The sequence below is a fragment of the Aquarana catesbeiana genome, linkage group LG04, assembly GCF_042186555.1.
Source record: "Aquarana catesbeiana isolate 2022-GZ linkage group LG04, ASM4218655v1, whole genome shotgun sequence".
Classification (NCBI taxonomy): Eukaryota; Metazoa; Chordata; class Amphibia; order Anura; family Ranidae; genus Aquarana; species Aquarana catesbeiana.
This window is the reverse complement of record NC_133327.1, coordinates 604,188,797-604,205,967: the sequence shown is the minus strand read 5'-3', so window position 1 is coordinate 604,205,967 and position 17,171 is coordinate 604,188,797. Positions and strand designations below refer to the sequence as shown.

At 38.6% G+C, this 17,171-nt stretch overlaps 1 protein-coding gene across 1 annotated transcript in view; it reads left to right on the top strand.

Annotated features, from left to right (window-relative positions):
- PCSK2 (proprotein convertase subtilisin/kexin type 2) overlaps window positions 1–16,505 on the top strand; it is a 369,694-nt gene extending 353,189 nt beyond the window's left edge. The window contains exons 10-12 of the mRNA XM_073628231.1: window positions 310–410; window positions 2,871–3,098; window positions 12,747–16,505. Of these exons, the coding sequence (XP_073484332.1) occupies window positions 310–410; window positions 2,871–3,098; window positions 12,747–13,233 (816 nt within the window). The 3' untranslated portion in view covers window positions 13,234–16,505. The remainder of the gene's footprint in view (window positions 1–309; window positions 411–2,870; window positions 3,099–12,746) is intronic.
- The last annotated feature ends 666 nt before the right edge of the window (window positions 16,506–17,171 follow it).

Sequence of the window (17,171 nt, the reverse complement as noted above, 5' to 3'; positions counted from 1 at the left end):
GGTAATAGCACTGAGCAAAAATGTCCAGCACTGCTGCACTCAGAAGATACTGATCATATCAGCATGCACATGTATGTTCTAATATGTTAAATGTTTATTTTTGAGTTAGTTTTCTTTATCATAAATAATTAGCATTTGGCTATAAGCTTTCAGACCACTTTGGAATTAATCATAGCCTGTTTCCTTTAATACAAAAAGTAATGCATGATAAATATTTCAGTGCTTTCAAATAATTTTAGTGCAATATGACTTTTTTATATGACTTCCTTAATTGTGTATGACCTGTGAATTATAAATTTGTGTTTTCAGGCTACAACAGATTTATATGGAAACTGCACTTTACGTCACTCAGGAACATCTGCGGCAGCACCAGAAGCAGCTGGGGTGTTTGCATTAGCCCTAGAGGCAAAGTATGTTCATGGGATTTGTTTTACATGTATGGCAGAAGGCAGTAAACAAGACATGTTGTTTATCTATGCAGAAAAATGTAAAGGGACTTTTGCACCTTCAGATATCCCTAACTGTGTGACTTGTCCAAAACCATTTTCTAAAATCATCATTTTTTTGCTGCTGCCCTTCCTGCACTAAGGACACTTCCTGTCTTCTGCTAGCAAAGTAGCTCCATCCAGTGATGGCTCTGACTAAGCCATGGGCCTCCTAAAGATTATCCAGTCATGCTTTTGGGCATCACTTTGTAAGCCATGGAAGTGCATGGGCCACAGAGGGGGAATGTGAAAAGTGTTTTCAGTGCAGGGGGACACAGTGATGATCCAACAGAGACTGTCAGGTGTTGGTGGTTTCCTACATTTATTTAGCCTGACCAGTATAATAAATACAGGGATTGAGGCTCATCTCAGGTCTGAAATTTTATATATTGGAGCTTATCTGAGGTTTGAAGGTGCATGGATTCAAGTGATCTGAGGTCTAAAGGTGCAGGAATTGGGGCTTATTTGTGGTTCAAAGGTGAATGCATTTGGGCTGATCTAAGGTCTGAAGGTGCAGTAATTGGAGCTGAGCTGAGGCCTGACATTCATAACTTGGGGCTGGTGTGAGGTTTAAAGTTCATGTATAAAGTATGATCTGCGGTCTAACATTCGTGCACTGGGCTGATCTTAAGCCTGAAGTTCATGCTTTGGGGTTGATCTGACAGCAACTCTGTCGTTATATATGTAGCGGTCACCTACTTTCAAGTAGGTGAGCTTTCTGTGTTTAAATGACAAAGTACGGTTTCAGGTAAATTTAGGCAGGCTTGCATTGTTATTCCAGGCCTGGTTGTTTATTTTGAGAACTGGGAGTGTCAGTGTAGTGTAGGATGTGGCCACCTGTGCTTGGACCCAGAGATGCCTCCTCTTGCTTTCAGTGGAAATGGTTCTGGAAGAGAGGTTGGACTTGGGATCTGAGTGACAGGCAGCTCATGTGTGGAATTCTGGCCAATCATTAATTTGTTTGGCAGGAGGCGGGACTCCTATATAAGCTGGGGTCACATGCTGCTGGAGAGTTCCGGAGAGGGAGAGATCAGAGAGAGGGCCCCCTGCGGGGAGCCAAGCAGAGCCCCCCCCCTACGGGGAAGGGGGGGGTCCAGGCCACACGGAGGAAAGGAGTTAGAGACACCGCACAGCATGTAGTCGCTGGTGTCGCTGGACGCCCCCCTGCGTGCCAGACTGGAGAGAAGGGATGGAGAAACCATTCGGAAGAAGTAGCAACTAAGCGGAAGAAAACTGGGCGATCGACCGTTTGTGAGTGGCACATGAACTGTTGATCAAGTGAGTGAAAGCCCAGGAGAACGGTACTACCAGAGGCTGAGGGATCTTGGTACTCATGTCAGTGAGACAGGTGGTGATGGCCTGTGACTTTGGGTTCAACAATACTGCAATCAGTCAGGCGGGAGGAATTATTCAGAGTAATCTCTTCCTTAGCTTAACTTGGAAGTACTGTACAGACGGGAAGTAGTGGTCAAAAGGCGGCGGTAGAGCTCTGAGCACAAATAGAGATACAGATTGTTCTAAAAAGGTCTACGGGCGAAGAGGTTATTCAGAGTGACTCTTTACTACAACAGGCTATGTATTCTCTAGTAAATCTACCCAAGTCTATATACAAAGAGTATTTCAAAGTGGCTCTTTGCTATTCACTTTCATTGTTCTCAAAGACCAGACTACTCCAGTCTTCCCAAAGAGAAATTTAGAGTAACTTTCCATTATCCGCATTGTTCTAAATCTTTGCATAAGAAAGCAAAGGAAAGATTATGAAGCAGCAAAAGAGCATCTCAGAAAACCCCTTTTCCTATCCCAGTTCATGTTATACAAATAAAAAGCAAGAGAAAAGTACAATATGGACTGTTTCTATTTCTATGGGCTGCGATGTGCTAGGTGGTGAATGTGATTTACAGATAGAACACACAAATTGCAGCTCCTACGGGGGTCGTGCGCTACATAAATATGGAAAATAAAGTCCTTCCTGTAAAGTTTATAGTTAATACTCACTTCTTCCACAGCCCTCACTGCCAGTTTTTGCTTTAATGAGGAACCATAGCCTGAAGACTATTCAGGACCTGACACTTTCAGTAGTGTTCAATCCCTGGTCCCTACTGCACTGGTTCGATTCACTGGCCCCTAAATCTCTACTGTGTCCTGTAGAGAAGTAAAGGTTGTGGGAGGAACCACAGCAGTAAGCAGGAACCAGGAATCTGACAGTCTGGAAACATTAGTATGTCTGTATGCATTCTTCTCTTCTAGCTTTGCAGTCAGGTTCTCTATTCTACAAAATTTTTTAAAAATAAAGCTTTAAATCGACATATTGCTATGTACATATTAAGGAAAATATAGCATTCATGCAAAATTTCAGTATTGTAATTTAATTTTGTCTTGCAATAGTCCAGGTCTCACTTGGAGGGACTTGCAACACTTAACAGTGCTAACATCCAAAAGGAACCAGCTGCACGATGAAGTTCATAAGTGGCGTAGGAATGGTGTTGGTTTGGAGTTTAACCACTTGTTTGGCTATGGTGTACTGGATGCTGGCTCTATGGTTAAAATGGCACGAGAATGGAAAACTGTTCCAGAAAGATTTCACTGTATTGGTGGATCAATACAGGAGCCAAGGTACGTTGTTTGAAAAATGGGAATTCAGAATGAAAATATATGCAATCTATTAAAAGTAAAAAATATTTTATTAATCTATTTAAGGGTCAACTATAATCAAAACTATGTTTTTTTGTTTTAGGAAGTTGGGAAAGGTTTAGAACTTCAAGCTTTTATTACTTTCTTGCTGTGGTACCTGTTCTCTTAAATTGTTTTCCTGATGTTTTAAAGACAGAAACCAAGAGAAATTTCCCCAGTGGAGTCACAGAAATAAAAAACGAGAGGTTCCCATATTTCTCCACAATTCTTTTATGCCTGGGAATGGGCTTTAAAGCAAACCTGAGTTTTCCCTAAGCAGATAAACCTGTTCATATTCTGCTCCTTGAGCTGTTTCAAATGCATTCAACCCTTCAACAAAATATGCATTCTGAGCAGACTAAATTACACTACTACTTTTTCTTTGGACCTTTTGAAAAGTTAAAGTGGTTGTAAACCCTCTCATGTACTGAGTAAAGTGACTGGCCTCAGGTGATACACATAGATTAAACAAATCTTCCTACATAGGTTTTACTTCAGTATTCTGTTCCCTACACACCATCAAAAGAGAATCCAAAATCCTTTGCCATCTTTTAGCATCACAGAGGAGGTGGCAGAGAGCTGCAGTTACACTGTGTGAGGACTGATTGGAAGAACGGCACACACCCCCTCCACACAACAAACAAAAGGAAAGGAAGGATACAGAGAATAGACAAGCTCAGTTCTGGGCTCCCTCCCCATCACAAATTTTAAGTCATATGTCGGGAAAACTTCTCAGAAGTGATTCTGCTAACAGAGGAATGAAGCATCAGAGAGAACGACACTTACAACTTTGGAGAGAGATAAGTAAACACTACAGATACATGTACTTTGTTCAGAGTTCATGACTGAGGTTTACAACTATTTAAAGCTGTCATCTCCATCATTGCCCCTTCCCCTGTCTCCTGACATATGCAGAGATCAATAACTGTCACAGGAAGGACAGAGGTGTCTTTAATTCACTGGCTGTGATTGACAGTTTGGCTTAAAGCGGAGCTCCACTCAAAAGGGGAAGCTCCGCTTGCTTGCTTCCTCCTGCCTCCACTGCCACATTTGGCACCTTTCATGGGGGGGGGGGGGGGGGGGCGGATATCTGTCATAACCAGGTACCTGTTCCCACTTCTGGGTAAGATTGCAGCACAATTTCCAGCCCCTCCCCCGCTTTTGGGAGACACACAGGACTCAAAGACAGCAGAGGCATTCAGAAAAGCGCAGCATGACTCTCGCATGCACAGTAGGAAACAGGCTGTAAAGCGTCGCCGATTGACAAATCGGCTAGGGGTGCCGACATGGCGGGATGGCCGGACAGGTAAGTTTCCTTATAATGAAAACTCAGCAGCTACAGTAAATGTAATTTTTTTTTTTTTTTTACAGGCTGGAATTCCGCTTTAAATTTCTCTATGCTATGAGAGAGGCAAAATGGCAGCACCCAATGGGGGAATTATTGGATATTTGTGGAAACTCTGGGGCAAAGTTTTCTTCCCTGACTATGCGCTATAGAGTTTATAAGCTAAAAAGTAGATGACAGTTTCTGTGAACATTAGCAAAGGAAAGAATTGCTTTAAGCTCTTCCATTTTCTTATCATTTCCTATGTTTATGAATGTAAACCTTGCAAATTATTTTCCTTCTTTCCCTGTTCCCTTCCTATAATAATTACTTTAACCACTTCAGCCCCGGAGGATTTGGCAACTCAATGACCGGAGCACTTTTTACAATTTGGCACTGCGCTGCTTTAACTGGTATTTGCGCGGTCATCCATTGTTGTACCCAAATTAAATTTGCGCCCTTTTTTTCCCACAATTAGGCTTTCTTTTGATGGTATTTGATTGCCTCTGCAATTTTTTTTTTTTGCGATATAAACGGAAAATAAATGATATTTTCTACTTTTTGTTATAAAAAAAAATTAATAAACTCAACTTTAGTCATACATTTAGGCCAAAACGTATTCAGCTACATGTCTTTGGTAAAAAAAAAATGTAAATAAGCGTATATTTATTGGTTTGCGCAAAAGTTATAGCGTCTACTACAACCCCCCCCCCCAAATGACCCCATTTTGGAAAGTATACACCCCAAGAAAATTGCTGAGAGGCATGTTGAGCCCATTGAATATTTTATTTTTTGTCACATGTGATTGAAAAATGACAAAAACATGTTTTCATGTAAACAAAAAGTGTCAGAAAGGGCTTTGTCTTCAAGTGGTTAGAGCAGTGTTTCTCAACTCCAGTCCTCAAGGCGCCCCAACAGGTCATGTTTTCAGGTTTTCCATTATTTTGCACAGGTGATTTGATCAGTTTCACTTCCTTAGTAATTACCACAGCCATTTCATCTGAGGGAAATCCTGAAAACATGACCTGTTAGGGCGCCTTGAGGACTGGAGTTGAGAAACACTGGGTTAGAAGAGTGGTGGGTGATGTGTGACATAAGCTTCTAAATTTGTGCATAAAATGCCTGGACAGTTCAACCCCCCCAAATGACCCCTCTTTGGAAAGTAGACACCCCAAGCTATTTGCTGATAGGCATGTTGAGTCCATGGAATATTTTATATTTTGTCACAAGTTTCAGGAAATTTACACTTTTTTTTAACATAAAGTTGTCACTAAATGATATATTGTTCAAACATGGCATGGTTATATGTGGAATTACACCCCAAAATGCATTCTGCTGCTTCTCCTGAGTATGGGGATACCTCATGTGTGAGACTTTTTGGGAGCCTAGCCGCGTGCAGGACCCCGAAAACTAAGCACCGCCTTTAGGCTTTCTAAGGGCGTAATTTTTTATTTCTCTCCTCGCTACCTATCACAGTTTCGAAGGTCATAAAATGCCAAAATAGCACAACCCCCCCCCAAATGACCCCATTTTGGAAAGTAGACACTCCAAGCTATTTGCTGATAGGCATGTTGAGTCCATGCAATATTTTATATTTTGCCACAAGTTGCGGGAAAATGAAATTTTTTTTTTTTTTGCACAAAGTTGTCACTAAATGATATATTGCTCTAACATGCCATGGGCATATGTGGAATGACACCCCAAAATACATTCTGCTGCTTCTCCTGAGTACAGGGATACCACATGTGTGAGACTTTTTGGAAGCCTAGCCGTGTACAGGACCCTGAAAACCAATCACCGCCTTCAGGCTTTCTAAGGGCGTAAAATTGTGATTTCACTTCCTCACTACCTATCACTGTTTCGAAGGCCATGGAATGACAAGATAGCACAAAACCCCCCAAATGACCCCACTTTGGAAAGTAGACATCCCAAGCTATCTGCTGAGAGGCTTGTTGAGTATTTTGCAGATCTTGCTTTTTGTCACAAAGTTTTGAAAATCGAAAAAATAAAAAAAAAATTTTTTCTTTACTTTCTTCATTTTCAAAAATAAATGAGATCTGCAAAAAATTCTCCATGCCTCTTAGCAAATACCTTGGGGTATCTACTTTCCAAAATGGGGTCATTTGGGGGGGTTGTGCTATCCTGACATTTCAGGGCCTCCATAACTGTGATAGGTAGTGAGGAGTAAAATCACAATTTTACGCCTTTAGAAATCCTGAAGGCGGTGATTGGTTTTTGGGGTCCTGTATGCAGCTAGGCTCCCAAAAAATCCCACACATGTGCTCTCCCCGTACACAGGATGAGCAGTGGAATGTATTTTGGGGTGTAATTCCACATATAACCATGCCATGTTTGAACAATATATCATTTAGTGACAACTTTGTGTAAAAAAAAAAAGAAAAAATTTGTAATTTTCCCGCAACTTGTGGCAAAATATAAAATATTCCATGGACTCCACATGCCTTTCATCAAATTGCTTGGGGTGTCTACTTTCCAAAATTGGGTCATTTGGGGGGGGGGGTGCTATCTGGACATTTCAGGGCCTTCAAAACTGTGGGGTCCTGTACGCGGCTAGGCTCCAAAAAAGTCTCACACATGAGGTATCCCCGTACTCAGGAGAAGCAGCAGACTGCATTTTGGGGTGTAATTCCACATATAACCATGCCATGTTTGAACAATATATCATTTAATGACAACTTTGTGTTAAAAAAAAGTGTAAATTTCCTGAAACTTGTGACAAAATATAAAATATTCCATGGACTCAACATGTCTATCAGCAAATAGCTTGAGGTGTCTACTTTCCAAAGAGGGTTCATTTGGGGGGGGTTTGAACTGTCCTGGCATTTCATGCACAAATTTAGAAGCTTGTGCCACACATCACTCACCACTCTTCTAACCACTTGAAGACAAAGCCCTTTCTGACACTTTTTTTTACATGAAAAAAATTGTTTTTTGCAAGAAAATTACTTTGAACCCCCAAACATTATATATTTTTTTAAAGCAAAGGCCCTACAGATTAAAATGGTGGGTGTTGCAATTTTTTTCTTCACACAGTATTTGCGCAGCAATTTTTCATACGCAATTTTTTTGGAAAAAAACACACTTTTTTTAATTTTAATGCACTAAAACACACTATATTGCCCAAATGTTTGATGAAATAAAAAAGATGATCTTATGCTGAGTACATGGATACCAAACACGACATGCTTTAAAATTGCGCACAAACATGCAGAGGCGACAAACTACATATCATTTTTAAAAGCCTTTAAAAGCCTTTACAAGTTACCTTTTTAGATTTACAGAGGAGGTCTACTGCTAAAATGACTGCCCTCGATCTGACCTTTGTGGTGATACCTCACATGCATGGTGCAATTGCTGTTTACATATGACACCAGACCGATGCTTGCGTTCGCCTTTGCACGTGAGCACGGAGGAAAAGGGGTGCTTTTTTTTTTTTATTATTTATTTTGCTTTTTTAATATATTTTTCAACTGTTCCTTTCATTTTTTTTAATCATTTTTATTGTTATCTCAGGGAATGTAAATATCCTCTATGATAGCAATAGGTAGTGACAGGTAATCTTTTTTGAAAAAATTGGGGTCTATTAGACCCTGGATCTCTCCTCTGCCCTTAAAGCATCTGACCACACCAAGATCAGTGTGATAAAATGCTTTGCCAATTTCCCAATGGCGCTGATTATATCCAGAAAAACCGAAGTCATGAAATACTTGTAACTTCCGGTTTCTTAGGCCACATAGATGATTCTGGTCTCTGATCAGCTCTATGGTCAGCTGGCTGAACCACCGGCTGCATTCTCGGGTTCCCTGTTGGGACAGGAGTGCCCGAGAAAACCATGGAAAACGGTGGGGGGGAACGTTCCCTCCCACTGCTTATAAAAGCAGTCTAGAGGCCAATTAGCCACTAGGATTGCTTTTACATGAAAGCTGACCGCTGGCTGAAAAGAATGACACCAAGATGATACCTAAACCTGCAGGCATCATTCTGGTATAACCACTCAAAGTCCAGCAACATACCAGTACATTGCTGGTCCTTGTTGAGCATACATTGTAATGTTTTTCTTTTCATGCAGAATGTGGGCTGAACAAAAAAAAGAGATCGATCGGTGGATATGTCCACCATTAGAATACCGCCCTTTATCCACCCACTTCTAATGATGGGCATACATGCACCATTTTTTGTGGTGGTGGTGAAATCACCTCCAGCAGCGCTGGAGTCACGGCTTTACGTATCGTGGGAGCAAACGCTATTGCTGTCAAGATGAATAAACACGTGCTGCAGCTTAATGGCGTACCTGCTAAGCAAATGATGGTTATCAATAAAACAAAGTAACATTACAGTATAACCGTAAGACTTACCATACCTGCAAAGCAAATACAATAAAACATAGTAATCTGTGCCTAAAAAAATATATGACGAAGCATGTGGGCAATCCGCCCCTAATGTTAGGAGCAAACCGCTCCTCCACTCCTGCCCCCCATGCTTCAGAATATATGCTCTTTTTTTTAACTGTGGTGGTGAAATCACCTCTGACAGCGCTGGAGTCACGGCTTTAGGTATCGTGGGAGCAAACGCTGTTGCTGTCAAGATAAATAAACCCGTGCTGCAGCTGAATGGCATATCTGCTAAGCAAATGATGGTTAACAATAAAACAAACATTACAGTATAACATACCATACCTGCAAAGCAAATACAATAAAACATAGTAAAAATAAAACAGAGAGAGAACGATAGATATAGAACAATAGTGAGAAAAGTAGAGCGGACAGTAGAGAGGGAACATAAAAGAGACTACAATAGAGAGAGAGAGAGAGAAGAAAAATACAACCACAACTATTTTTGGATTTTTATTTTTTATTTTTTTGTGTTCCGCCAGGTGATCAGGGGGTTAAAGCTTTATTAGGTAAAATACGGCGGGTGCCCTGATGCTATAAAAAATAATCTAGCTAAACTGCATTACCCGTGACACTTATACAGTGATCACAGGTGAAAAGGGGGAATGAAGGGGTTAAACCTTCATTGGGGGGGTAGTGGGGGTCCCTAGGCCTATCTGGGCCTAAGACTAATTACCCTAACACTGATTAGTGTCACTAAATGCTGCACTGGGTGACACAGTGACAGGTGCTGAAGGGGTTAACTGGGGGGGTGATCGGGGGGTGAATTGTGTGCCTACGTGACCTGGTGTCAGTGTAGTGTTTTGCAACTCACTCTGAGATGTCTTCTCTCCTTGGTCTGGAATGGAAAAGACCAACACGAGGAGAGATGATATCACTTCCCCTGCCAGTGTTTACAGTTACACGACAGGGGAAGGATCTCATTCATCAGGACCGATCACCAGGTCCAGGCCAGATATCATTGGCGTCACTACATTTGGTGTCACCTGGTGCGGAAAACCATGGTGTCACCCCCCCTCTTGTCAGACCATCTCCAGGTTGGTGGCTCAGCTACTACATACATATATATATATATCTATTATAGCTGTGTCCAGCAGCACCCCCCCCCTTATCAGACCAGCTCTGGGTTGGCGGCTCAGCTACTATATATATATATATATATATATATATATATATATGTATATATACATATTATAGCTGTGTCCAGCAGTTCAGCTACTATGTATTTACATATATATCTATATATAAAATATATCTGTGTTCAGCAGCAACCCCCCGCACACCAACTCTGGGCAGCTCCCCCAACCCACCCCCACCCCCACTTATCACAGCAGCTCCCCTCGAGTTTGGGCAGCAAAGGACATCTCCATCGCAATTCTTCACCCCCCTGCCCGTTACACTAGCTCAGGGCCAGGGCGGGCGGCTCAGTTCAGGAGGTGTTCCGGCTGGAAAGAAAAAAAACTGCCACAGGGAGCTAGGGCCACCGTCGGCATGGTGTCACCCCTCCAGCGGGTGTCACCTGGGTGCGGACCGCACCCCCCTAGCAACGCCACTGATGGTCGCGGCTGGTGGGGGGACGTAACATGACGGCGATTCGCCTGCCTGTGCCATTCTGCCACAGCACAACTGCGGCGGATGGTCGGCAATCGGTTAAATAATAATAAATCCATAATTATAATTCAACTTAAAATGTGCAAAAACATATATCGGGGATAAGTGATTAAACACTTCTCAAATCAAATGTCTCATTTCAAAACACGCATGCACTTTTTTTTTCTAATTGTTTTTTCTAAAATAGTTTATGGTCAAAATGTTGAAAACATAGTGATCTTTTTAGCTTTTGATATTTAAGCTTTTACCCACATTATCTTCAGTCAATGTAAAACAAACCAGCAGTCTCCAAGGGATTGCATTGCAACTTCCATTAAGATTTGATTCAGTCATACTATGGATAATTGTTTTCTTCCTCCCATAGACTTGCAGAGCACAGTCTATATATAGCCTCTTGAATATCCTCCACGGTGCACCTTAGCAACCCTGTCAATTAGTGCAAAGAAGCCGGGTAGCATTTGTCGTCTACAGCAATTGTTGCGAGGCAGATCCATTAATATTTAAAACACTTTATTATGCCATTGCCAGGATTAAAAGGAGAAAAAAATGCATTGGGAGAATGAGAAATTATGCTAAAACTAATACAATATGTAGCTTGTAATTATGTGTCAAGCACCCATTCTTTAATAATAATCTTCTGCTGAAATATTAAAATGGAACATTTATACTGTGTTATGTCAAGCAAAAACTTCCAATGTTAAATGACTTCCAGTTCAAACCAGACAGAAGTGAAGAATTTTAAAGCCAATTTTCAGACAAACAGTTTTTAGTAATTTCTGACGCGTAAAAAAAATTACCTTGGCTGAGGTGTATGCTAAGTCCAGAATCGCTGCTCTTTTCTTTCAAATTAAACTTTATACCCGCCAAGTGGTACAGCTCTTACTATACTTCTGACCTGTTGCGGATATATGAGAGCTGTGGCCCTCATACACAGACATGCTAGTGTTATTTATCTGTCCCCTTTCCCCTTAGCTATTCACAGAACTCTATGTATTCTGTGAATGGTTCACAGAAATAAATGAGCAGTTCCAACACCTATACACCTTGCTCTTGGAGCAAACAAGGCACCGTAAGTACAAAAATGTATTGTTGCAAAATAGTATATGCAAACTTGCCATGCCCAAAGTGTGTTCACATTGGTACCCCAACAAAGAATATGCAATATTTTTTTTTTTACAGTCAAGCTCATTGATACTAGTATATACTGTACATGTTGAAATGGAATTAGAGAAATCTCTTTTCTACTTTAGATGTGCCAGCCATTACTTGCTATTCAGAGGCTGGAGCATGTCCAGATTAGGAAAACACATTTGTTAGTGTATTAGCTGCATATGCACTATATTGTCAAAGGTATTGAGATGCCCGCCTTTATATGCATATTAACTGATTTGGAACAGTGCACAAAGCAATGTCCATAAAGACATGGATGCGCGCGTTTGGGGTGTAGGAATTTGACTGGCCTGTACAAAGTCCTGACCTCAACCCGATAGAACCCCTTTGGTATGAATTAGAGCGGAGACTGCGTGCCAGGCCTTTTCGATCAACATCAGTGCCTGACCTCACAAATGCGCTTCTGGAAGAATGGGCAAACATTCTCATAGACACACTCCTAAACCTTGTGGACAACCCTCCCAGAAGAGTTGAAGCTGTTATAGCTGCAAAGGGTGGACCAACTCAATATAGCCTACAGACGAAGATTGGGATGCCATTAAAGTTCATGTGCATGTAAAGGCAGGTGTCGCAATACTTTTGACAATATAGTGTATGTTGTAATGATTGTGTACATCTCTGGGAGCACAACCATGAGGCTTACAGTACACAATGGGGTTGATTTACTAAAGGGAAGTAGGCTGTTGAGTAATTTCCACTTTTTTGAGGGAATTTTCCCTTCGCTTTGTGAATGAGGTGCAAGAAAAATACTGTTTTTTTTATTTTCCTTGCACCTTATTAGGTATTCTTTGCAAAGTGAACATTTACAACATTCATGAATCAAAGGGGGAATTCCCTTGCAAAGAGCAAATTCCTTTGGAAAGTTAACAGCCTTTAGTAAATCAGCCTCACTGTGTGAGTGCATTCTGAATGTTTAACTAGGTCTACACTAGTATCATTGTCAAAGAGCACACATGTTATCTTCTGTTATTCTAAATTCTGTATCCTAAATTGTTTAGGAACATGTTTCAAATGCATCTCATAATCTGTATACTGTGTATCTAAAATGTGGAATCTATTTATTTCACAATACAGGAAAATACCTTCTGATGGAAAGTTGATGCTCACACTTACAACAGATGCTTGTGAAGGAAAGGAAAACTTTGTTCGATACCTTGAACATGTCCAAGCGGTTATAACTGTAAATTCTACAAGGCGTGGAGACTTGAACATCAATATGACATCACCGATGGGAACAAAATCCATCCTCCTGAGTCGCCGTCCAAGGGACGATGACTCTAAAGTTGGTTTTGATAAATGGCCATTCATGACAACTCACACCTGGGGAGAAGACCCAAGAGGAACTTGGGTTCTTGAGATCGGTTTTGTTGGGAGCATGCCAGAAAAGGGTGTATTGAAAGAATGGACCCTGATGCTGCATGGAACTCAAAGTGCCCCCTACATAGACCAAATAGTTAGAGATTACCAGTCAAAATTAGCTATGTCTAAGAAGGAGGAGCTGGAGGAAGAACTGGACGAAGCTGTGGAAAGAAGCTTGAAAAGTCTATTAACCAAGAACTAGCACCGCATTGCATGTCTACCTTATATTTTCTTTTTCAGAATTTTCAGCATATCTTTCTAACACTTAAATTTCTGTATAGAATACAACAGCCTCTTGGTACCATATGTTCTAAATATTTATAGTCATCTGTTCCTTTGTTTGGAATCAAATAAATATATATCTATATATTTTTACAGTGTTACCCCTAATGGATACAATGAAAATTACCATCCTGTCTGCAAACATGTTCTGTGTCTAGTTTTGTATAAAATCATCTACCCTTTTTGGAACAAATGCAAATTGAATGTTTGGAGAGAAAATATAGGTAAAGTAATGAATTATTAGCATTTTAAATCATGATCTTGATGCTGTAAAATCTCAGCACATAAGAAGTATTCTTCATGTCGATAGTTATGGTTGCCAGTAAGGTGTATGCAGGGGTTAATTGGTATTAGGGATTAGGTGAATGGATGGTTTAAGGTGAGGATCAAGGGTGAGCATTTTTAGGTTAAGCGTTTAAGTTAAAGTGGTTGTAAACCCTGTTACACCACTCTTACCTACAGGTAAGCCTATAGTAAGGCTTACCTGTAGGTACCATGAATATCTCCTAAACTTACACCGTTTAGGAGATATTCTCTGTATCCGCATGTGCCGACGTCATCGGCACATGCACACTGAAGAAAAGGCTAGCTCGTGCCATTTCTTCAGGAGATGTGCCGTGGCTCCGGCCAATCACAGCGCTGGAGCCCACAAACCCGGAAATAACTCCGGGAGACATATCGTCGTTCACAGCGGTGTACGGGGACCGCTGCAACAGCTTCGATCTAAGCTAAGTATTTCACAATGAGCTAGTATGCAATGCATACTAGCTTATTATGCCTTTGTCTTGCAGGTTGTTGTTTATTTTTAGAGTTTACAACCACTTTAAGGGGGGCTAGATGAAAAGTTCTGTGTTAAGGGGTTCAGGTTAGATGTAAATTTTACATTTTTAAGATTAAGAATTTGGGTAAAGGGTAATATTTAATATTAGGGCGGGCTCAGTATAAAGGTATATGTTAAGGTTAAATGTTAGGTGATGGGTAAAGTGTTATGAGGGTTAGATCATTTTGCATTTCAGGTAAAAATAGGGTCAGGTTTACTATTAAGGCTAGGCTAGAGATCAGGACAATTAGGCACACATATTATTAAAATTACCAAGGACTAGCAGTGCTGGGTTCTAGGTGCCAAAAAACACTCTACCAGTTAAATTAGATATAATCCTAAATGACAGAGATTAATATGGAATTCAAAGTATCTCAAATTGTACAGGAATACTTTAATTAACCTATAATTGAATAAAAAGTTTTATAAATCATTTCAAAACCACTGAATATTGTGAATATATATATATATATATATATATATATATATATATATATATATATATATATATATATATATATATATATATATATATATATATATATATATATATGAGTTCTCACTGTGTGTGTGTCAGCTGAATTCACCACTCACAAAACCCCAAGTAGATTAGTGCTTACAATGTACCTCCTACTGCATCTTTGTTCAGTTATCAGTGAATGAAGCCTACGCAAATATAGGGGCACAAAACATTGAAAAATATGTTGTGGATCCTCCAGTGAAAGTCAAGTGACATAGCAAAACCATTCTCCCTCACCTGTCATATTTATCATGTAGCAGTTAGGAATCTATGTGGAAAAATAAGTAATTCCAAAGAAGTTTAACATTTTTGGTAATTGCTAAGGACTTATGAACAGTGAATAATAATAATAATAATAATAATAATATTCGTTAAAAGACTAGACTGAAAAAAGATGGCCAAAATTGTTAAAAATTTCCTGAAGTTCACCTTATCCTTGTTGGCCCTGGGCCACTAATAATATGTTCTCTATGACACCATGAACCTGGTTTACTAAAGGAGTAGAACATGTTCATTTTTAAAGGTAATTTTCACTTATCATAGCAAATGCAGCAAAAACAAAGTAAAATTTGCTTTGCAAATAATACTTAATAATGTGCACAGAAAAAAAATGTTTGTTCAAAACGAAACACAATTAGGTTGGGGGAAGCACAATTTTTCATTCTGTGATGGTTTTCCTCATTCACTGAGCTAAGTAAAAAATCTTGAGCTGACTTCAATCATCCAACCATGTTTGAGAGAAGAAAATCCTGTTTTTAAAATTTTCTTTGTTCATGATTGGTATTCTTTGCCAAGTGATTTTTTGCTTTGTTTCACTCTTTGGCCGTCATAAGTGAAAATTCACTTTGAAAGTCAACATGCTCTACTCCTTTAGCGTGCTGATTAACCGAAGAAGCAATTTTCACACTGTGTTGTATTCACTTCCAACACATATGTGTACAGGAAACTCCTGATTTTTTAATCCTCTTATATGTTGCTGGGGATCTTGGTTAAAATTAGTGAAATTACTCCTTTAGTAAATTAGATCCCTTTTTCTCTTCTTAGGATGCAAATGATGTCTTTGGTTAGTTTATCCGCTCCCTCCTTTCTCTCTCTACTTTCTTCTCTGTTATACAATGAGTCTTTTGTAACTCTAAAATAACTTGTATAGTATTTTATCTATATTTATTTAAAAATAATTGGATGAAATATATTCTGTTTATTTTAAAAGTAATATTTGATAAGTTATTTTCTTCAGGGGAATAAGTTTTTTTTTTTTTTTTTATGCCTAACTATGCCCGCAACAACTGCCAAATGTGCAATAAAATATCAGAATATGTAAGACATATTGATTTTCTAAGATTGTGCCAGAAAAAATATGAAGATATTAAAGCACAATATATATATTTTTTTTTCATTTTGTACTGAATTGTTATTAAAACTGTTTAGTGTTCACTATTTGCATACAATATGCAAATATTAAATATTATCTGAGAGCATTTATGCAAGGTATCATATTTACAGCAAGTTCCTTCATATGTACTCAGATGTTTAAATTTCAAAGTCTAAAATGTATTTTATTTGGAAGATAATAATAAACCAAAGGAAATCATGTAAATGAGTGTATGTAAGTAAAGGCGAAACACAAAAAAAAGCACAGAGTATAGTGTGCTACACACACGTGTCACATGTGCATGTGTATGTGCTAATGATACAAAACCTATTATTTTTAAAATCATCACTTTCTGTAAAAAAATGATTTGGTCTTCATTCCACCTTTGTGAAAACTTCAGATGACCATGTATATTAATTTGCATTCTTGTAATCATGCATTTCTATGTTAAAATGCATTAAATGTCTTATATAGCAGCAATTTTTAAAAAGTTTGCTTATATTTCTTAGATGTCTTATTTTCTAACAGTTAAATACTGTAATAGAAAAAAAAGCTTAATTTGCTTTTCATTATTTTGTGACCTACACTTTGAAAACAAATATAGAAAAATGTAATTCAGACTACAGGGGAAGTCATAAGTTATAAAATATGTATATATATATATATATATATATATATATATATATATATATATATATATATATATATATGTATATATATATATATATATATATGTATATATATATATATATATATATATATATATATATATGTATATATATATACCTTTTTTATTATTACACTGAAAGTGTTTTATTAAAACTTACATGATTTTCAGCACTAGAATATAGTATATGACAGATATTATAGTGTGCAACCTTTTTTTATTAGTCTGAATTTAATTGTGCTCATTTATTTAGCTATGATGCATATTATGTTATATATGGAAATAGTAAAAATAGCTTTATGCAATATTTGTAACTTGTCTTCGTGTACTTAGAACTTAATTTGAGATATCAAACAATTCACAAGATCATTTTATTTTATTTTTTTTAAATCAGGACCATGGTTTATGAGCAAGAACATTTACAGCACAACACAAAAACATATGTTTATGTTACTGAATTTTTTATTGAAATCAACAAT